The sequence below is a fragment of the Trachypithecus francoisi genome, unplaced genomic scaffold, assembly GCF_009764315.1.
Source record: "Trachypithecus francoisi isolate TF-2019V2 unplaced genomic scaffold, Tfra_2.0 Lachesis_group9, whole genome shotgun sequence".
NCBI classification, from domain to species: Eukaryota; Metazoa; Chordata; class Mammalia; order Primates; family Cercopithecidae; genus Trachypithecus; species Trachypithecus francoisi.
The window spans coordinates 34478310-34500036 of record NW_022681474.1 but is presented as its reverse complement, the minus strand read 5'-3'; the positions used below and the strand labels follow the sequence as shown (position 1 = coordinate 34500036).

The 21727-nt window shown below is 48.7% G+C and overlaps 1 protein-coding gene and 1 pseudogene across 7 annotated transcripts in view; both read left to right on the top strand.

Annotated features, from left to right (window-relative positions):
* The window catches only part of LRRC20 (leucine rich repeat containing 20), an 89085-nt gene extending 68421 nt beyond the window's left edge, over positions 1 to 20664 (top strand). For 5 of the 6 annotated variants that reach the window (XM_033208658.1, XM_033208659.1, XM_033208660.1 and 2 more), the window contains one exon: positions 18129 to 20659. In XM_033208658.1, coding sequence (XP_033064549.1) covers positions 18129 to 18283 — 155 coding nt within the window. In that variant the 3' untranslated portion in view covers positions 18284 to 20659. Of the gene's footprint in view, positions 1 to 18128 lie in introns of all 6 variants that reach the window. The other variant, XM_033208662.1, reaches the window with a different exon arrangement.
* LOC117082112 lies at positions 12262 to 13783 on the top strand (annotated as a pseudogene). Its single transcript, XR_004436477.1, has 2 exons — positions 12262 to 12910; positions 13218 to 13783. The product of XR_004436477.1 is annotated as a non-histone chromosomal protein HMG-14-like (transcript).
* Positions 20665 to 21727: the final 1063 nt, after the last annotated feature.

Sequence of the window (21727 nt, the reverse complement as noted above, 5' to 3'; positions counted from 1 at the left end):
TTCAATTTCTCAGTATCTCCATTTCCTTCTCTGGATGATGCTGGATTAAATGAGTCAGTATATGCAGTGCACTTCAAACCATGCTGACATGCAGTGAGCTCTCTGTATGGTGGTAGTTGCTCTCTAAGAATGTAAGGGGCAGCTCAGATGAGGGCTTGTGGAATGTAATCATGGTCTGTTAGAGCTGGGCAAGACCTCAATGAGTTGGGCAAGATCTCAGAGTGACCCTGGTGTAGCATGGAAAGATTAGAGCCAGCAACTGGCCAGTACAGAATGGCAGGCTGGCTGCAACGGACTGACAGTGCTGGGGTGGCAGGGGATCCTTCCTCCTTCCCTCCCTCCCTGTCTTCCTTACCACATCGGTAAAAGGGATTCGAGATGGCCACTTAGTCTGGAAGAGGGAACAATCATGATGCACAGCCTTCAAGCCTGACAAGGACTGGACTAGGCAGGGACCCTCTGGGTTGGCACATCTAGGACAAAGTCAAACCTGTGGCACTTCTCTCCTGCCCCTGGATCTGGGGCTCCACGCCCATCTGGAGGGATGTTGATTTGTCCCCTCCCTGGGTATGGAGTTTGGATTGCTCCCTGAGCACAGCCAGCTTCCCAGAGTCTGAGCCTTGCCCCGACCCCTGTGCGCTGAGTGTCACAAGTCCCATGAAAGAATGACTTGCCCTCCGAGGTGGTAGCTTCTTGTCGGCATGCCCAGCAGCTTCGTGCCTTCTGCCCTGCACACCCTTGCTTGGTGTCTGCAGAGCTCTGAGTTGTACTCACAGGCATCAGGCAGTAGGTGCAGGCATCGATTGTGTTAGCCAGCACTTAGGAGGTGGTCGTTAGATAAACAGTGCTGGCAGCGCTTGCTGGCTGTGCAGTCGCACTGAGGGAGAGGTTGGGATTAAACAAACAGGGGTCAACAGCAATTAGTGCACATTAGACCTGGCCCCCAGACACGAGAGTGCAGGAAGCTCCTGTTTGCAGCCCCTGCCCCACTTGTGTTCACCCACAGGGAAGTAGCAAGCCACACAGTTGGTCTTTGCCCAAATGGCATTCTCTGTGCCAACCACTGTGTGGTGAAACCTGGGTGAACCAAAACTTCCAGCTGTCCAGGATACTGTTGGTGCTCTGCTGGTAGCACACAGGCCAACAGCAAGAAGTTCTTTGACCCTTGTTTAAAACACAAGAAAGGGCCGGGCACAGTGGCTCATGCCTGTAATCCCAGGACTTTGGGAGGCTGAGGTGGGTGGATCACTTGTGGTCAGGAGTTTGAGATTGACTTGGCCGACATGGTGAAACCCTGTCTCTACTAAAAATACAAAAATTAGCCAGGTGTGGTGGCATGCACCTGTAGTCCCTGCTACTCGGGAGGCTGAGGCAGGAAAATTGCTTGAACCCAGGAAGCAGAGGTTGCAGTTAGCCAAGATTGCACCACTGCACTCCAGCCTGGGTGACAGAGTGAGACTGTGTCTCAAAAGAAAAAAATAAATTAAATTAAATTAAAAAATAAAACACAACAAAAGACTTCCAGGCTGCATTTACTGCCACTCTCCACTACTGCCTGTCCTTGTCTCTGTCCAGAGTGCTGGAGAGCTGCCTGATGCCCTGGATCTCCAAGCCCAGCCTTGCAAGGATGCCTTATCCAAAGAATAAAAGGCTTGTGGGGATATGGACATGGGCATGTAACCATAATGGGTTTGTTGCCTGATGCACTCAGCAAGTCAGTATGCCAAGACACTGGGTTGCAGCAGAGAAAGAGGTTTAATCATAGAGTCACTGAATGAAGACATGAGAGGATACCTCAAATCTATCACCCCAAGGAATTTGGAATTAGAGTTTTTAACAGTTTGGGAGTGGGCCAAAGCATGGAGATCATTGATGGGTGGAAGAGTGCAGGGTGAGGTCATGGCACAGGGAGAGGAAGCAGCTATGCTTTCATGCTGATACTGATCCTCTGTGGGGGTTTCCAGACTGGTTGCTGGAATTGGGGATCTGAAAGACATCTTAAGCTATCCTGCAGCAAAAGCTCATGATTCTAATGTCAGTGATCCTGTCTATAGGAACAACAGGGACACGGATCGATTTATAAATAGTCTTTGGACCCTAATGTCAGAAATCCTATCTACAGGAACAACTGAGATGCACATGGTCAGGATCTTGTGCTGTGTGACTTTCAGCAACAAGGAAGTGGGCCAAAGTACAGCCCGATTAATGCTTAATTATAACTGTATTTCAGTCCAGAATGTGGCATGCAATTTTTGTCAACACTCTGGGGACACTTTTGAATTTAGGCATTTGGGAAATGTTCCTTCATTCACCAGTTGCTGTTTTTAACTAAGTGATTTACTTTGTGCTGGAGCCGAGCTACACCGAGCTTGAGACACAAATAGAACAAACACACTCCCTGCTGTCACAGAGCTCCTGGCATTGTCCCGTGTGCTAGTGACCATTTGCTGCACACCCAGCTCTTCTCTAAGCACTTTCCAAGGATGCTCTTGTTTAATCCTCATGACAACTTTATGAGGCAGATACTATTATTCTCCTCAGGTGAGGAAACCAAGGCACAGGGAGATTAAATAACTTGGCCAAGGTCACTCCATCTGAGCCAGGATTCCAACCCAAGTAGTCTTGCTGCAGACTATTCAGGACAGTGCTTTGCATAGGGAGAGTTTTTGCACATAGTTAAAGGGGGATAGAAAGCCACAGGAACATTATGGCTGAAGTGCATAACTTTTGTTGGAAGGAAACCCCTTTGGGGTAGAGAGAACAGTGTAAGGTAATGAGGCAGGTTTCCCTAGGCCAGGTAGGCAGTCAGCCCCACTCCTGCTAGCTTTGGTCAACTCTGCAAGTCGGGGGAGGGTGGCACCCAGAAGAGAAGTACTGTGCAAAAATGTTCACCAGATTCTCTCATTAATCTTCACTGAGAAGACCAGTGGTGCTCAGACTAGCTGTGCATTCAAATCATTGGGCAGGCTTTTAAAACTCCATGTCCTGACCACACCCCATGCCGATTAAATCAGAGTCTCTGATGGTGGGATTCGGGCTTCATGATTTTTTAAAGCTGTCAATGTAGTTGCCCAGTGGTTTCTTCTTGCCTGCTGCCCAGGAAAGCCAATTCACTGAGAACAGCAGGTTTCGCAGCAAAGAAAGAGTTTAATAATCACAGGGCCAGCCAAGCCAGAGGATGGGAGAGAATTCTCAAATCAGCCTTCTTGAGAATTTAGAGGTTAGAATTTTTCAAGAATAGTTTGTCAGGCAGCAGGCTAGGGAAAGGGGAATGCTGATTGGTTGGGTTGGGGATAAAGTCATAGGAGGTTGAAGCTGTCTTCTTGTGCTGAGTCAGTTCCTGGGTGCAAGAGCAGCTGAGCCAGTTTCTTGGTATGGGTTACTGGTTGATATAGTTTGGCTGTGTCCCCACCCAGATCTTATCTTGAATTGTAGCTCCCATGATTCCCATGTGTTGTGAGAGGGACCTGGTAGGAGAGAATCGAATCGTGGGGGTGGTTTCCCCCGTACGTTCTCGTGGTAGTGAGTAAGTCTCACGAGATCTGATGGTTTTATAAGGGGTTTCCCCTTTCACTTGGCTCTCATTCTGTCTTGCCTGCTACCATGTAAGACATGCCTTTCACCTTCTGCCATGATTGTGAGTCCATTAAACCGCTTTTTCTTTATAACTTACCCAGCCTCTGGTATGTCTTTATCAGCAGCCTGAAAACAGACTAATATACCAGTCCAGGTGGTGCCAGCTGGTTTATCAGAATGCAGAGTCTGAAAGATACCTCAGACACCAATCATAGGTTTTACAGTTGTGATGTTATCTGTAGCAGCAGTTGGGGAGGTTAGGAATCTTGTGACCCTGGCCACACGACTTCTGAACCATAATTCTAACCTTGTGCCTAACTTGTTAGTTTTACAAAGGTGGTCCCTGAGCAAGGAGGGAGTTAGTTTTGGGAAGGGACTGTTATTGTTTTTGTTTTAAGGTTAAACTATAAAGAAATTCCTCCCATAGTTAGCTTGGCTTATGCTCAAGAATGATCAAGGACAGCTTGTGAGGTTAGAAGCAAGATGGAGTCAGCCATGTCAGATTTCTCTCCCTGTCATAACTTTGGCAGAGTCAGCTTTATCCAGATGATTCCAGTGTGCAGGCTAGATAGAACCACTGAGCTAGACCAGAACTTCTGATGAACCCTTCTGCCCCAGGTGTGCACCACCAACTCCGAGGCAGAGAACACAGGCACATGAAAGGGGACAGAAAATTGTCATTCTTTTCTGAAGCTCTTCCCAGAGCACCTTAACCAAAGCAGAGGAACTAAGAGAGCCCTGAGAGCAGCCTGTGGGAGGGCACAGGCCTTCCAGTGGCCGGAGTGCAGAAGGGAGGAGGAGGGAGGGTGCAGAGGGCAGGGAGGATAAATGTCAGGCATGGGCTCAGCAGTTTCAGCTGCTTATTTGGCTATCTCCAGAGTGGCCAATAAGAAGACTGAGTCATTTCTGCACAGAATTGTTATGATCTGGCTTTGATTGCATGTTAGATCAGGGTGCAGGGGAGTCTTTGGAGGGAAAGGCTGTGGTGGGTGGCCCCCTTGATGCCCATTAGCCCACCCTTGCTGGCCAGCCGGAGGCACAGAGGAGGAATCAAAGCCAAGGGTTTTTCTCCTTTGCTTTTCTTTCCCTGCAGCTCATACTTAAGGACAGAAAAATGTCTCTAGGTTTATTAGTAGATTCTTAAAACATCCTATGCTTCCCATCCTGTCAATGGGGGTGCCCACCATACTTCCTGCACCTCACTAGCCCCCTCCTCCCTGGAGAGCACCGATGGTCCCACCCCACAGACCATGAGGTGGAAGGATGGTCTTAAAGATGAAAGGTTGAGGTTCAGAGACGTGAAGGGGCTTGCCTGAGGGTGCACAGCTTTAAATGGCAGTGCCAAAATTAGGGCCTGTGTCCCTGGCCCTTTTCACCCTGTCAAATGGCCCTTCGTCAGCAGGAGACTCAGAACTCCAATCTACCTGCAGTCTAGCTTTTTCTGCAGGCTAGAAGTCAGCCTGCAGGATTGTCAAGGCTGTGCAGTGTGCTCCTGGCTCTCTGAGGGCTGGAGCTGTACTCTTTCCGTTTGCTCTGGCCCCACCCCTGCCAGGATGCCCAGCCCAGGGCCCTGTGGAGGTAGGGAAGGCTCAGCCCCTGTCCCCACTTGACTCTGCCCAGCAGGGTGTGGTGGAGTGGTCTGAGATATGTGTGTGTGTGACCCCGGAGCCTTCTTGTTGCGGCATGACCCCCTGTCCCCGCCAGGTTACCACAGTCTGCTTGCTTATCTCTTGTGGCATTTTGAGAGGGGATGTGCAGCTCAGCACAGCACAGCAGGGCGTCCTTGATCTTGGTTGTTTTTGTGTCCAAGCACCAGAGCTGCCTTGAGGCTGAGATGTGGGGCCAGGGCTGGCCTAGATTCTCCAGCAATGCTGGAATCAGAGGCCAGCGAGCAATTCTGGTTACCTCTGTGCTAGGCGCTCACCGCCCTTGACACTTCCCCAGGTCCTGACCCCCTCCTTCTCACAGGGTGCCACTGTGGGCACCACACTGGACCAGGAGAGCGTGCTGGAGCCATCATTTGTAACCATCCTGCTTCTCAGCCAGTTCCACTGATGTAAGACAAGTTTACCCATCAATATTGCTAACAGTTAGTGAGATAGGGGCAAGCTGACCTCAGGGAAGTAATTTTCTGTAAACACTGCCCACTCTGCTTCTACTACTATTGATTACTCTATTTTTTTTTTTTTTTTTTTTTTTTTTTTTTGAGACAGAGTCTCGCTCTGTCACCTGGGCTGGAGTGCAGTGGCCGGATCTCAGCTCACTGCAAGCTCTGCCTCCTGGGTTTACGCCATTCTCCTGCCTCAGCCTCCGGAGTAGCTGGGACTATAGGCGCCCGCCACCTCGCCCAGCTAGTTTTTTTTTTTTTTTTGTATTTTTTAGTAGAGATGGGGTTTCACCGTGTTAGCCAGGATGGTCTCGATCTCCTGACCTTGTGATCCACCCGTCTCGGCCTCCCAAAGTGCTGGGATTACAGGCTTGAGCCACTGCGCCCAGCCAACTATTGATTACTCTAAACTTCCCACAGACATAGGTGGGAGTCCAGGGTTGCTGTCTGCAGTGGGAGGAGGGCCAGGCAGTGCATAGTTTAATTTGGCTTGAGGTTTTCACCCTGCCATAGGCCACTGAGTCCTTGACTTTAGTCCCCACCTAAGACATGAAGCCTTGCAACAGAAGCCCATATACTTGGAGGACATGGGAAAGTTAAAGGAACATTCCTCTGGCTTCATAAAAGGATTCTAGAACCTCACATCCTACATTCTACAGTCATAGGCTGAAAGAGATGGAAGTAACCCCAGAATGCCCTGTAGACTCAAAGCCTCTCATTATCTGGAATAGTGGAATGTTGGGGGCTGAGTGCAGTGGCTCAAGCCTGTAATACCAGCACTTTGGGAGGCCGAGGCAGGCGGATCACTTGAGGTTAGGAGTTCAAGACCAGCCTGGCCAATACGGTGAAACCCCATCTCTACTAAAAATGCAAAAATTAGCTGGGTGTGGTGACGTGCGCCTGTAATCCCAGCTACTAGGGAGGCTGAGGCAGGAGAATCACTTGAACCCAGGAGGCGGAGGTTGCAGTGAGCCGAGATCACGCCACTGCACTCCAGCCTGGGCAACAGAGCAAGACTCTGTCTCAAAAAACAAAAACAAAAACAAGTGGAACTTTGAAAACAACCTGGATGTCTAACAATAGGAACAGGAGCCAAAGTGGTACATCCATCCCACGGACTATGATGCAGCCATAGAAAGTCACCAGTTTGTAACCTGAAAAGATATTTATGGCATGTCATGAAGAACAGCGTGCCATGACATGCTATCCAGGAGGCCATTTGGAAATACATATGTGTGTGAGTGTATATACACACATACACAAATACATTAAACAGTGGGGAAGGCCATATACCAAGACATTAATAGTGATTCATTCTAGATGATGGGACGTGATGATTTTACTTTTATTCATCAATATCTTCGCATTTTCTAAATTAGATTACTAGTGTCAAAGGGGAAGACTAGGGTAAGTGTTTCATCATAGCCTTGGTCCACAGAGGCCTGGCCCTGACTGGCAGATGTGCACAGAATGGGTGAGGCCAGGGAATGGGCCCCAACTCCTGAGTGTAGCTGTGGTCACAGAGTTGATTAAACAGCATTGATGATGGATCTACTGTTTGCCCAGCTCGGGGTGGTCTCAGCCTGAAGGGACTCATGATCTAGTTCAAAAGGTTAGACATTCATTCATCCAACAGATACGGAGCACCCCGTGGGCACTGTGCTTTGTGTCACATTTACAGGAGTGAACAGACATCTTCACAGGTTACAGAGCATGGTGCATGACATGAGTGTGGTATAAAGAAAGTGTTTAGAGAGTTTGGAGGGGGATGAAGGGGAGTGGCAAAGGAAGCAGCCCTTGAGCTGGGATTTGGGGAGAAGCAGGACGTGGTGAGTGGTGATGGGAGCATGGCCCATGGTACTGAAGGTAAAGCTGAGGTCCCTTTCCTCTCCAGGTACAACAGAGTCCAGAGACCACTGTGCTGTCTAGCCTCGGGACATTTATTTAACTTCCCCAAGCCTCAGTTTTCCCATCCACAAAATGCAGATTATTTCATATTCTCCTTTGCAGCCTCCAGTGATCTCCCTCTCTTGTCAGGATGCTGTGAGCATAAACAATCTTTCAGCTTTATCCGGAAACTCCCAGTTGCCTTCTTGGGCTTGTCACTTGTGAGCTTGACTGCTCTGATGTGTTGGTTCTGCCAGCTTTGGCATGTTTGATGGTCCCATCGCTCCTTCCTCTAAGCTGCTCAAATGACTTTTGCAGTTAAATTAGGGGAAAGAGCTATACCTAATCCCTGCTCTGTGCCTGTGAAAGCTATTACTGGCCTTTAGCAGGGTGGTTCAGAAAATGCCGCAGACCCCGGGGAGGCCAGCTCTGTGGCAGACGTGGAAACAACAAGCTAAGACCCCGGCAGTGCTGCTCCCACTAGGCCTGGAGTCACGGGGATGTGTTCCAGGGCTGGGCTGCAGCAGGTCTTCCTGCCATGCCCAGCACGCCTGTGGCAGCAGCATGACAGGGGGACCCCCCTCCCACCCTCAGAAGTACTAGCCACTGTGTGGGCCACTGGCCTTCCCAGCTGAGGGAAAGAGGAGACACAGAGTCCAGAGTGGGGAGGATCCTTAGCAAGCCCCTGTTCAGCCTCCTCTGGAGAAACTGGGGCCGGATGAGTGGTCTTCAGTAGCAGATGGGAAGAAGGGGTGACAGCAGCTCTGAGCCCCCATTTCTCAAGTGGGAATATCTTGACAACTGAGGTTGTGATCTCTCAGCCCAGGCTCCAGCCCTTACGGAATTGCTCAGCGAAACTTGCCTGTCATTGTTATCTTCTGGAGGCCAGGGGCCAGTGCAAGGAGACCAGGTTCTGGCCTTGGCCTTGCCCCTCTGTGTTGTGGGCTGAAGTGTATGGGCTCTGGGATCCGGAACTGTCCTGCCTTCACCACTTACTGGCGTGGGGACCTTGGGCATCAAGAAACTGGGAATCAAGTTTTCTTACCTGAGAAATAGGTCATTGTGAGGAACTGTCTAGCATAGGGCCTCAAACATTGGTTCCCAGAAGCAGCCCCCTTTGCTGGGCCCATTTAGACAAAGGTGCTACACCTCCTTGCGCCTTGATTTCCTTCTGTGTCCAATGGAGGTTGATGCCCCATGAAATAAAAGCCAAGTGCGAGGGGTCTTTCTTATTCTGGGTGATCGGGGCACAGGGGATGGCATCTGTATCCCTGCCCACGCTGCTGGCTGTGCCGCTGGGGAATGGCTGCCACAAAGCTGCTGAATGTGGAGATGTGCAAGAGTCCAAGGAATTAGCCCTTTTCTTCCCAGCCATTATTAGTAGGGAAAATGGGTGCCCTGCTTGAAAGAAGAGATTCAAGAACTACCATAGGCAGCACCTTTCTTTAGCCCCCACACCCTGCAAGAGGCCGGGGCGAGTGAGGCCAGGCTGCTGGCAGCTGTGTGATGTGACATTTGCACCCGCATGAGCTCCAGAGAAAGCGAAGGAGGTGAGCGGGTTCTCCTATCACTTATTTTTGCTTTTCCTCTTCTCCGAGGAGTCACGGCTGCTTATAACCCTGCCTTCTGAAAACAGCCTGTCTCTGCGTCTTTTCCTGCCTGAGCCTCCATTTGCCGTGGAGTCCCGGCCTCTCCCACCCCTCCTTGCTGGCTCGCTCACCTGTCACATGGTTCCTGCTCCAGGCAGATGATGACCAGCACCCCCTCCCCACCCCAGCTGCCCTATAGCCAGTCTTCTTATTGGGGACAGAGCTCCCTGTGACCCCAGCATTCAAGGCCATGGACTGGGTCCCTGGTCTCATACACAGAGCCTGCCTTCAGGGAACTGAGAGGCCAGGTCACCCCAGAGTCTAAAGGTGGGCGAGTTCCTCCTGTTAGGGAATCTGGCTGCCTGTTTACGGGGCCTGGGGACTCCTGCATAGCGCTTCTCTGTGGCCAAGAATCTTCTCCGTCTCTGTGTCAGCCCTGCCACCCACTGGCTGGGTGACCCCAGGCAAAATTACTTCCTCCCACTGAGCCTGGGTTTTCACAACTTTCAGGACCCTCCTACCTCCCGTGGTCTCTCTGCCATGATCTGTACAGCTTCTTGTCAATGGCCCATGAATATGAGTGTGTCCAGGGACTTTCTAGTTGGTGCCCTCGGTGGAGGCCAAATCTGGGGCTTTGGCCTTCTGTGAGTGGTGGTGGGGGCTCCGGGAGCCATAGTGCTTTCAGGAGACATCTGAGGCTCAACCCTTGTTCCTTTCTATGTGAGCTGATATCCGGGTTATCTCAGTGGTGAACTCAGGCTTGAGACTCTGCTGGCCAAACTCTGTGGGCTTATCCCCAGGGATCTGGGCTGCTGCTCAGCAGATGCAGGCCCCAGACCAGTGACAGGGAGCAGGGAACCTGCACTAGCTGGACACATGTTGCTGGAGCACTGTGCTGTTGTACTGCATGCAGGCGTCTTGTTGACTTCTGGGGCCTCCCTGCAAGGTGGGCAGTATGACCCCATTTTACAGGTGAGAAAGCTCAGGTACAGGGATCCTGCCTGAGGCATCACAATCACTGGAAAGCTGGGAGTATCCTTCTGACTCCAGAGCTTGTTTATCTTAATAACCGTCACCCACCCATTCCCAACATGAAGTGAAGGATCTGGGGCCTTTGCCTAAAGAAGGTGGTGGTGTTTTCTAAGCTTCAGGCTTTAGAAGTGTCATGGACAAGAAGGGATAGGTTTGTTCTGTGCTGTGACCCACACCAGAACAAGGCGGCCTGGAAGATTCCAGAAGCAATTTGAGAACATCTCCAGGAAACTCTCTCAGGACAGGTCAGCAGCCTCTTTGAAAGCCTTTGTCAGGATGGGAAACAGGATAGGAAGCTCCTGGGAGCTTCGACAGGAATTCTAGAGAGCAGGTAGTGGAGGTATATACACATATTCTTTGACAGAGCAATCAGTCCTGCTCCTGGGCATACATCCAAAGACTGCCCACATTGGCTCCTAAGGACAGATAGAGGCCTGGGTGTCATCACTGGCAGAGTAGAGAGGTAGAGTGTGGTGGGTAAACAGCATGGTATGCTAAGCAGCAGTCAAAAGCAGATGGATTAGATGTGCACAGTCCTCGTGCATGGAATGTAAAACATGGCTTAGTCACACTTACTATTCGGCACTAATACTCTTCCCCACTGAAAGGAACTAGGACTTCTTGGAGAAGTGGCTGATTCCAGGGCTGGGAACAGGGAAGACTCAGGACATGTCTTCCTAGAAAGTCAGGCAGTGCATCCAAAAAGTGCTGGAGCCATGTCAAAAGATACAGGAGCCAGGCCAAAGGGGCTCCCACTTGTCAAATCTGGACAATTTGAGCATCAGGATAATGAAGTCCAATAATGAATTATAAATCACTGGAAACATAGGAGCCTATATTGATAATAGATAAGTGGAAGAGAAGTAGAATGCTGAGGACTGTTAACACTGGGAAATCATTTTGCAGCCATCATAAAGATCAGGTCAGGTGAGAATCTTTAGTGGATGCTAAGTCTAAGGGTGATGAATGCTAAATGTTGGTGAGAACCAGCATTTAGGATATTTGCATGCTCTTAAGATGTGTCCCCACAGACTTCTTGTTAGTTGCAAGGGAGAAAAAAAAAACAATAGTAATTTTATAGTGGAGAAAGCAAGTTACACATTGATCAAGTGATCAAAAGTAACAATAAATATGAACTTGGTGTGCCTCTGACGTGATACCCCAGGAAGGACATGCATCTGTGCAGTCTTCAGCTGAGGATGCGAAGTCTTGGTCGAATCGTGAAGAAACACCAGACAAACACAAAATGAGGAATTAAAAAGGGAAGGGAGTAGTGCACTACTCCTCCGATGTCAATGTCATAAAAGACAAAGGGGCCCAAAGAGTTAGAAGTAAATGTAATCCTTGATTCCAAACTGGGTCTGGTACTAGAGGGGGAAGTGCTATACAGGATGTTAGGGCACCTGACCACACTGAACTGTGGGCCATGGGTTAGATACACATTCTATCAATGTGAACACCTGGAATCCTTAACTGCACTATGGTTATGTAAGAGAATGTCCCAATTCCTAGGAAATACACCCTGAGGGCCATGATGTATGTATGGTACACTCAAATGATTCAGAAAAACTGTGTGTGTGTGTGTGTGTGTGTGTGTGTGTGTAGAAAGAGAGAAAATGCACACACAAATGATAGAGCAAATAGGATAAAATGATAATAATTGGCGAATCTAGGCTGGGCATGGTGGCTTACGCCTATAATCCGAGCACTTTGGGAGGCAGAGGTGGGCAGATCACGAGGTCAGGAGATTGAGACCATCCTGGCTAACATGGTGAAACCTGTCTCTACTAAAAATATAAAAAATTAGCCGGGCATGGTGGCACGCACCTGTAGTCCCAGCTACTCTTGAGGCTGAGGCAGGAGAATTGTTTGAATCCGGGAGGTGGAGGTTTCAGTGAGCTGAGATCACACCACTGCACTCCAGCCTGGGCGACAGAGTGAGACTCCATCTCAAAAAAAAAAAAAAAAAAATATATATAATATATATATATATGGTGAATCTAGCCATATATATTTTTGCTACTGTTTTTATTTTTAGTTTTGGAACATTTTATACATTTGAAATTATTTCCAAATGAAAAAGGGAGGGGGGAAGAGACTTAAGACAATAATATTCAACTTTTCTGAGTAAAAAAAGTTTAAAGGGGAGGAGTGGCAGTGGCCAGGCAGCCCAGTTTCGTGAAGGCTCTCAGCATGCTGCGGCCCACAGGCACCCGGCACGCGCCTTCCCTGCCGCCGGGATGTTCAAGAGGAAGGTCAGCTCCACCGAAGGGGACACCAAGGAAGAGCCCAAGAGGAGATTGGCGCGGTTGTCAGCTAAACCTCCTGCAAAAGTGGAAGCGAAGCCGAAAAAGGCAGCAGCGAAGGATAAATCTTCAGACAAAAAAGTGCAAACTTTTGTTGAAAAGGGGAGCCAAGGGAAAACAGGCCAAAGTGGCTAACCAAGAAACTAAAGAAGATTTACCTGCAGAAAACGGGGAAATGAAAACTGAGGAGAGTCCAGCCTCTGATGAAGCAGGAGAGAAAGAAGCCAAGTCTGATTAATATCATATACCATGTCTTACCAGTGGTCCCTGTCTCCCTTCTTGTACAATCCAGAGGAATATTTTTATCAACTATTTTGTAAATGCAAGTTTTTTAGTAGCTCTAGAAACATTTTTAAGAAGGAGGGAATCCCATCTCATCCCATTTTTTAAGTGTAAATGCTTTTTTTTAAGAGGTGAAATCAGACGGGCGCGGTGGCTCAAGCCTGTAATCCCAGCACTTTGGGAGGCTGAGATGGGCGGATCACAAGGTCAGGAGATCGAGACCATCCTGGCTAACACGGTGAAACCCCGTCTCTACTAAAAATACAGAAAACTAGCCGGGCGTGGTGGCGGGCGCCTTTGGTCCCAGCTACTCAGGAGGCTGAGGCAGGAGAATGGCGTAAACCTGGGAGGCGGAGCTTGCAGTGAGCTGAGATCTGGCCACTGCACTCCAGCCTGGGCGACAGAGCAAGACTCCGTCTCAAAAAAAAAAAAAAAAAGGTGAAATCATTTGCTGGTTGTTTATTTTTTGGTACAACCAGAAAATAGTGTGGGATATTGAATTATGGGAAGCTTTGACTGTCTTGGGTGTCGGCTTAACATTCCATAGATGGGGGGTTAGTTTATATATCCTGTAATACAAAGCACATTAAATGGCAATATGGAGTCAGTCTCGCATTTAATGTCTTGAACATTTTATTTTACTTCTATTCTCATGTTTTTTAGTATAATTGTTTCCTAAAGAAAACCACTCCTTGATCATGGTGCTCCCTGTTGGAATTGTGTGCACTCTGTAACATCTTTGGTTGTGGTAGTCCTGTTTTCCTAATAACTTTGTTACTGTGCTGTGAAAGATGACAGATTTGAATATGTAGTGTACATGCTATTCAGTTGTGAACTGGTGGGCTGTATGTAACAACTGACCAACATGTGAAGATACTGCTACTTGATAGCCTCTTAAGGAAAATTTGCTTCCAAATTTTAAGCTGGAAAGTCACTGGAATAACTTTAAAAAAGAATTACAACACATGACTTTTTAGAATTTCGTTACATATGTTAAGAATTGTGTACAGGCCGGGCGTGGTGGCTCAAGCCTGTAATCCCAGCACTTTGGGAGGCCGAGACGGGTGGATCACCAGGTCAGGCGATCAAGACCATCCTGGCTAATACGGTAAAATCCCGTCTCTACTAAAAAATGCAAAAAACTAGCCGGGCGACTTGGCGGGCGTCTGTAGTCCCAGCTACTCGGGAGGCTGAGGCAGGAGAATGGCGTAAACCCGGGAGGCGGAGCTTGCAGTGAGCTGAGATCCGGCCACTGCGCTCCAGCCTGGGCGACAGAGCGAGACTCCGTCTCAAAAAATAATAATAATAATAATTGTGTACAAATTGAAATGTCTGCACTGATCCTCAACCAATAAAATCTCAATTATGAAAATAAAAAAAAAAAGTTTAAGACTTTCTGAAACTGAAAGTCCTAAAGACATTTGAGTAAAAGTCTGGCCCGTGCTATCTGGTTCCGTTTATATGAAGTTCAGGAATGGACCAAATTAATGAAGAAGATCAGGGATATAAAATGGAAAGGGGCACAAAGGAACCCTATTGGGGGTTCTTGAATGTTTTCTATTTTTATCTGGATGGGGGTCACATATATCTGCATATATATCCGGAAGAATGGAAAGCAGGATCTTGAAGAGATATTGGTGCACTCCTGTTCTTAGCAGCATTGTTCGTCATAGTCAAGTGATGGGAGCGACCCAAGTGACCATTGACAGGTGAACCTCAAGGTTTGTTCATGTTATGACATGTGTCTGAAGTTTCTTCCTTTTTATTCTTTATTTATTTACACGGAGTTTAGCTGTTGTTGCCCAGGCTGGAGTGCAATGGTGCAATCTCAGCTCACTGCAACCTCCACCTCCCAGGTTCAAGTGATTCTCCTGCCTCAGCCTCCCAAGTAGCTGGGATTACAGGCATGTGCCACCACACCCGGCTTTTTTTTTTTTTTTTTTTTTTTTTTTTGAGATGGAGTCTCACTCTGTCGCCCAGACTGGAGTGCAGTGGCCAGATCTCAGCTCACTGCAAGCTCCGCCTCCTGGGTTTATGCCATTCTCCTGCCTCAGCCTCCCGAGTAGCTGGGACTACAGGTGCCCGCCACCTCGCCTGGCTAGTTTTTTGTATTTTTTAGTAGAGACGGGGTTTCACCGTGTTAGCTGGGATGGTCTTGATCTCTTGACCTCGTGATCCGCCCGTCTCAGCCTCCCAATAATTTTTGTATTTAGTAGAGACGGAGTTTCACCGTATTGGTCAGGCTGGTCTTGAACTCCTGACCTCAGGTGATCCACCCGCCTTGGCCGCCCAAAGTGCTGGGATTACAGGTATGAGCCACTGCCTGGCGTTTCTTCCTTTTTAAGGCTGAATAATCCTGCATTATCAATGCCATATGCCATAACATGGATGAGCCTTGAGGACATTATGCTCAGTGGCATAAGCCCATCACAAAAAGGCAAATACTATATGATTCCACTTATATGAGGTACCTAGAGTAGTCAAATTCATAGAGACAGAAAGTAGAGTGGTGGTTGCCAGGTGCTGGGAGGAGGGAGGGATAGGGAGTTTTTGTTTAAATGGGTATAGCGTTTCAGTTTTGCAAGATCGATTTCTGGAGATTGGTTGTACGACAACGTGAATGTATTCATGCTGCTGAACTGTACGCCTGAAAATGATTAGGATGCTAAATTTATTTGTATTTTACCACAGTTAAAAATAAATTTTAAAAAAGATTGTTATTGGTGCTTAGTAAAATATATATATGTATATATGTAATATATATTATATATAGAAGTGGCCTGAGATCTATATAGCACAGTACCATTTGCCTAAAGTAAAATATGTGCATAATATCCACCAGTGTGTTTTAAAATTAACAACAAAACAACCATAGAAACAAAAACCGCCCAACTCTGGGCAATATTTTGTGCCCAGGAGAGGACAGGAGCTGGCTCTTGCCATCACTATCGGCCTGAGGTTGTGCAGGACTCCGTGGGATGAGGTCTGGCCCCGTCCTGTGCTAGGGTGGGAGGTTCTATGGGATCTGGCTGCTCACAGAGTTGGATCAGGGAAGAGTAGACGCAGCCAGAGCCTCAGCCTGGATAGGGCATGCATCAAGGGCAAGCGTCCTAATCTTGTCTGAGTGATCCTAAAGGTTAGGTAGGAGGAACTATAACAGGTTACCAGGTATTAATATAGCTGCTGCCTTATTCTGGTTCTTTTTTAAAAAAAAAAAAAGAGGCAAAATTCACATAACATAAAATGAACCACTTAACCACATAAAGTATACAATTCACTGGCATTTAGGACATTCACAGTGTTGTGCAATCATCACCTCTATCTAATTCCAAAATGCTCTGTCACCCCAAAGGAGTCCCCATATTCTTTAAGCAGTTGCTCCCCAATTTAATTCTGTTTGAGGAAATATTAGTTATTTCCATTTTCAAGATTAGGAAAACAAGGTATGGGAAGTAATACAAATTTTTAGGAGGTAAAGCTGGGACATCAGCTTAGGGCTGTCTGTTAAATTTCACGTCTATGACACTAGGCTGCGCTGCCTCTTCAGTTATAACTGAGAATATTGGCCCTGGAATTAATTAATTAGTAGATCACTGCTATCTTTATTACACTGTGGCATTTTTGATAAGTGTTGGAAAATGCCCTAGTATCTTATGTAGGTTAGGTGGATGACAGCTTGAAACTTGATTTCCAAATTCTACACGTTAAATTTTGGAAACCAGAGCTGGGACAGGAGATGTGTTTGTTTTGATTCCAGAGAACATTCCATCTCTAAGTGATGATCCAACATAGTGATGATCCGATATAGTCTGGAACTTCCCAGATAGCTCTTATGGAGCAGTGATACAAGTAGGGCACCTTATCAAGAGTCCTGATAAACTCAAACTGTAACTAACCTCCCTTAGATAGACCCAAGATAGTCATGTCTGCTTTTTTAGGGACTGTTTCGGGATATGATGTTATGATACAGAATGGCATTCCCATAGTTAAGAAGTATTTCCATAGGCCACTGTATGCAACTTCCTATCTCTTGGCAAAAATATTCTTTTTTTTTTGAGAGGGAGTGTCGCTCTGTCGCCCAGGCTGGAGTGCAGTGGCCAGATCTCAGCTCACTGCAAGCTCCGCCTCCCGGGTTTTACGCCATTCTCCTGCCTCAGCCTCCCGAGTAGCTGGGACTACAGGCACCCACCACCTCGGCCGGCTAGTTTTTGTATTTTTTAGTAGAGACGGGGTTTCACCGTGTTAGCCAGGATGGTCTCGATCTCCTGACCTCGTGATCCGCCCGTCTCAGCCTCCCAAAGTGCTGGGATTACAGGCTTGAGCCACCGCGCCCGGCCGGCAAAAATATTCTTTATGCACATAATAGTCTTTGTTTTTTAATAGTTTTATTGAGCTATACTTCACATACGATACAATTCACCCACTTGAAATATGCAATTCAGTGGTTTTGGCATATTACATTATTTTTAAATTGTGATAAACATATATAACAAAGTGTGCCATTTTAACCCTTTTTTAATTTAAGAAATAGAGACTGGGGTCTCGCTATGTTGCCCATCCTGACTTTGAACTCCTGGGCTCAAGAGATTCTCCTGCCTCAGCCTCCTGACTAGCTGAGACTATAGCCCGACTAATTTTAACCATACTGTAGCTCAGTGGCATTAATTACTTTCACCATGTTGTGCAACCACCACCACTATCTATTTCCAAAATATTTTCATCCAACAGAAACTGTAGCTATTAAGCAATAACTCCCTACTTCCCCTTCTCCTAGCCCCTGGGAACCTCTGTTCTACTTTCTGTTCCTATGAATTCAACTACTCTGCATACCTCACGTAAGTGGAGGTATTTGTCTTTTTGTGCCTGCCTTCTTTCTTTAGCACAATGTTTTCAAGGTTCATCCATGTTGTAGCCTGTATGAGAATTTCGTTCCTTTAAATGGCTGCATAGTATTCCATTATATGTATATATTATTTCATTTATCCATTCATCTATTGGTGGACATTTGACCATTGTAAATAGTGCTGCTATGAACATTTGTGTAAAAGTATTTGTTTGAATGCCAGTTTTTAATTCTTTCAGTTCCACCTAGGAGTAAAATTGCTGGGTTATATGGCAATCCTACGTTTAACTTTTTGAAGCAGCTGATTCTTATTTTTTAGGATGTTTTCCTCCATGTGGTTGTCATATCCTGGTGGGCCCGATGGTGCCTCGCACAGGGCTGGGCACTAGGAGCTGAGCGAGCTGCCCCTCACCATCATGTGTGCTCAGAGTCCTCCTGACCCATTGTCCTTCTTTTCTGTCTGGTTGGCCCCCACCGCTCTAACCTGTCCATTCTGTCCCCAACAGATGTGCCCGTGGAGAAGCTGGCCGCCATGCCAGCCTTGCGCAGCATCAACCTCCGCTTCAACCCACTCAACGCTGAGGTGCGCGTGATCGCCCCGCCGCTCATCAAGTTTGATATGCTCATGTCTCCGGATGGCGCAAGAGCTCCCCTACCTTAGGCCACCCTCCTCATGCCCACCCAGCAAGGGACAGAGGCCACTGGCCTGGAATCCTGGAAGGGAGGGAGGCCCATGGGAGGCCAAGCTTGGGGGCTGGGGGAGGGTGGGCCGAGCAGCACGTGGTGGGTGGGGTACAGCTGGTCTGAATAGATAGCTTACAGCAGTAGTGGGCTCTGGAATGCCCAAGGGAAGAGGCAAGGTGGGGCCTGCAGCCTGGACTCAGCACTCACAGCTGCTGTGCAAACTCAGGCAGATCTCCTGCCCTCTCTGAGTCTTGTCACTTGAAAAAAAAGGGACCCTTTACCTCCTTTGGGCTCCCTGGAGGTTTTTAAGCAGTACATGCCTCCAAGTTACCTCCAGATCAGCAGGCACAGGTGGGCATTGCTGGGTATTTTCTGAGCCCCTGTGGGTTTGAGACCTTGTCTTTAGTGCTGAGAGCCAGTCACTGCCCTGAGAAGAGAAGACAACCTCCATCTATTTATTGCTTCCTGAGAACTGAGAACTAACTGGATGCGGCCCCCTCCGCAGGGCCCGGTCTTCAGTCCTGTGGTCCCTGGACTGGCGGGAGCCTGAACTAGGAGTCCTGGGAGAGCTGTGGTGGGAATATGGGCTGGCACTGCTGCGGGGCAAGAACATTCACGTAGGAGCCCGAGGACTGGCAGGCTGGGAATGGGGAGCAAGTCTCTTCAGCTCTGTCATTCCCCACAGTTAACAAACTGGCGGGGTGGGAAGTCCTGAGTGCTCCATCCCTCTAGCATCACTCCTGAGCTGTAGGAGAGGTGGCCCAGAGAACAGCAGAGCCATTTGCACCTGCGGCTCTGGTCTAAAGTGATTAGATGGGCACCCTCATCACCGTCCCGTCAGCAGCAGCCTGGCTGCCTTGTCATGGCCCCCTGGGGGCAGAAGGCGCTGTGGACACCGGATTTGTAGCCAGCCAGCTCCCAGGTCAACGCCCAAAGCCCTGATGACCTAGTTCTTTTGAGGCCCTCAACCTGGCATCTTAGGGTATGGTCAGGCAACAGGATGACCAGCTGTCCTGGTTTCCTAGGACATGGAACTCTCAGTGCTAAAACTGGGACAGTGCCTGGCAAGTGGGGATGTTTGGTCCCCTACCAGGAGAGGGCCTGGGGCTCTTGCTTCCTGAGAACACCTGTGGCTTGAAGAACCTCGACTGCTTGGTCCTCAGGTATCTACCTCCCACCTTCTCCTCATCTGTGGAGCAAGCCGACTCAGTGCCCCAGACCCCACCTGATCTGTACCTTCGTTTGAATCTCTGGAGGCACCTGAGACCCCAGGGCTTGAGGCAAAGCCAGGCCACCCAAATCCTGTGTCCTGTGGATGAGTGGCCACTTTACTACTCCTGAGGCTAGATGTTGAGAGCTCAGACCACTGCTCAGAGCAGTAATCCCTGCTCAGAATGCTCCCAGTTCCCCCGTCCCTGCCCAGGTCTCCTGTCTCTTGGCAAGGAACTGATAGTTTGGGCCATTGTTGGGCCATCACTGAGCTGAGTGCTCAGTATCTCAAGAGACTGTTAATCTGCTCATATCCCAGGGCCTGGTTGGTCAAACTCTTGGCAAAGAGTTTTCAGGATGAGGAGGTCAAGACAGGATCTCCAGAGCTACTGAGTTCATCGGTGGGTGTTGGGGGCAAGTGGGGACTGAAGTCCTGTCCAGGCTGCGCTGGCCCCACCTACCTTGTGTCCTGGAGTAGGGTTTCTCCTTGTTGAAGACGAGGCATGCTTCTCTGATGTGCACAAAGGCAATGTATGACCAGAGCCTTGCAACTCAAAATGTGCTCTGTGGACCGGCAGCAGCAGTGACACCTGGGGACTTGTTAGGAATGCAGAGTCTAGGCCTCACCCTAGACCTCCCGACTCAGACCCTGCATTTTAGCAAGACCCCCACCTGATTGCCATAAGCACTTCAGAGTTTGAGAAGGAAGGACCTAGGCTGGGGATGTCCTCTGAGCAGAGGGTGAAGTTCTCTCCCTGCCACTTCCAGGGAGCCGAGCCTGTGCTCAGCCTCCTCCCTAACCCAGCCCTGGGAAGCCCTTGGCCTATTAGATTGTTTCAGAGTCTGCGTGGCACTCCTGAGGAAGGGAGTGACCTGCAGTCACCAGGAGATGAGGGTTAGGTGTGCCTGGCCCTCTAGACTCGGCCTTTCTGGTTAACCCCTGCATGCCAAGCTGCCTGCTGTCCCAGGTCCCTCACCTCAGGTCTTTGAAGGGGCAGCTTCTGAAAGTTGTTTTTTCCTCTGCTTGGAGAGTTTGCCTTTGTCTGTCTCGGAAAGTGTGGGCAGCCACAGAAGCCCCCAAATCAGAGCTCACAGTGAGTGAGCCCCTAAGCTTCAGTCTGCAATAAAGAATGCATTGGTTTCATCTGCCTGGTTGGTGTTTGATTCATTCTCACTGTACGGACTTCCTATCGCCTGGGCGTCTAACCAGCCCACATGCAAGAGGGGTGCCCTCTTGTTGAAAGCACAAGGTAAAGAAAGCTGGAACGGGATGAAACGTGGATTATTCACAGGTGGGTACAGGTGCAGCCAAGCAGAATTGGTGCGTGCCCCCCAGCTGCGCTGCTGCAGGATGGCTAAACATCAGGGGGAAACTGTATTTGGGAAAGGATGAAGAGACCTGCTATCTCCAGATTTCTCCCTTACCAGTGCCAGAAATTACTCCCTTAGTAATTTGTTCCTCTGAGTCCATGGTTCTCAAAGAGGGGTCTCTGGGCCAGCAGCATCTGCAGCACCAGGAAGTTGGTTAGAAGTGCAAATTGTTGGCCCGGCGCGGTGGCTCACGCCTGTAATCCCAGCACTTTGGGAGACCGAGGCGGGCAGATCACGAGGTCAGGAGATCGAGACCACAGTGAAACCGGTCTCTACTAAAAATACAAAAAATTAGCCGGGCGAGGTGGCGGGCGCCTGTAGTCCCAGCTACTCGGGAGGCTGAGGCAGGAGAATGGCGTGAACCCGGGAGGCAGAGCTTGCAGTGAGCCGAGATGGCGCCACTGCACTCTAGCCTGGGCAACAGAGCGAGACTCCATCTCAAAAAAAAAAAAAAAAATGCAAATTGTTGACCCCACCCCAGATGTACAGAATCTGAAACTTGGGGGTGGGGCCCAGAACTCTGTTTTAACAAGTGCTCCATGTAGTTCCAATGCTTGCTCAAGTTAGAGAACTACTGCTTGGGGTTCAATGTTAAAGTCAGGTTTTGCTTTTTTTAAGTCTGAGAGGCCAACTTAAGTTTGCCTTGAGTTTTAGGCCAGACGCTCCATTGTTTTATTATTATTATTATTTGAGATGGAGTTTAGCTATTGTTGCCCAGGCTGGAGTGCAGAGGCGTGATCTCGGCCCACTGCAACCTCTACCTCCCAGTTCAAGCGATTCTCCCGCCTCAGCCTCCTGAGTAGCTGGGATTACAGGCACCTGCCACCATGCCTGACTAATT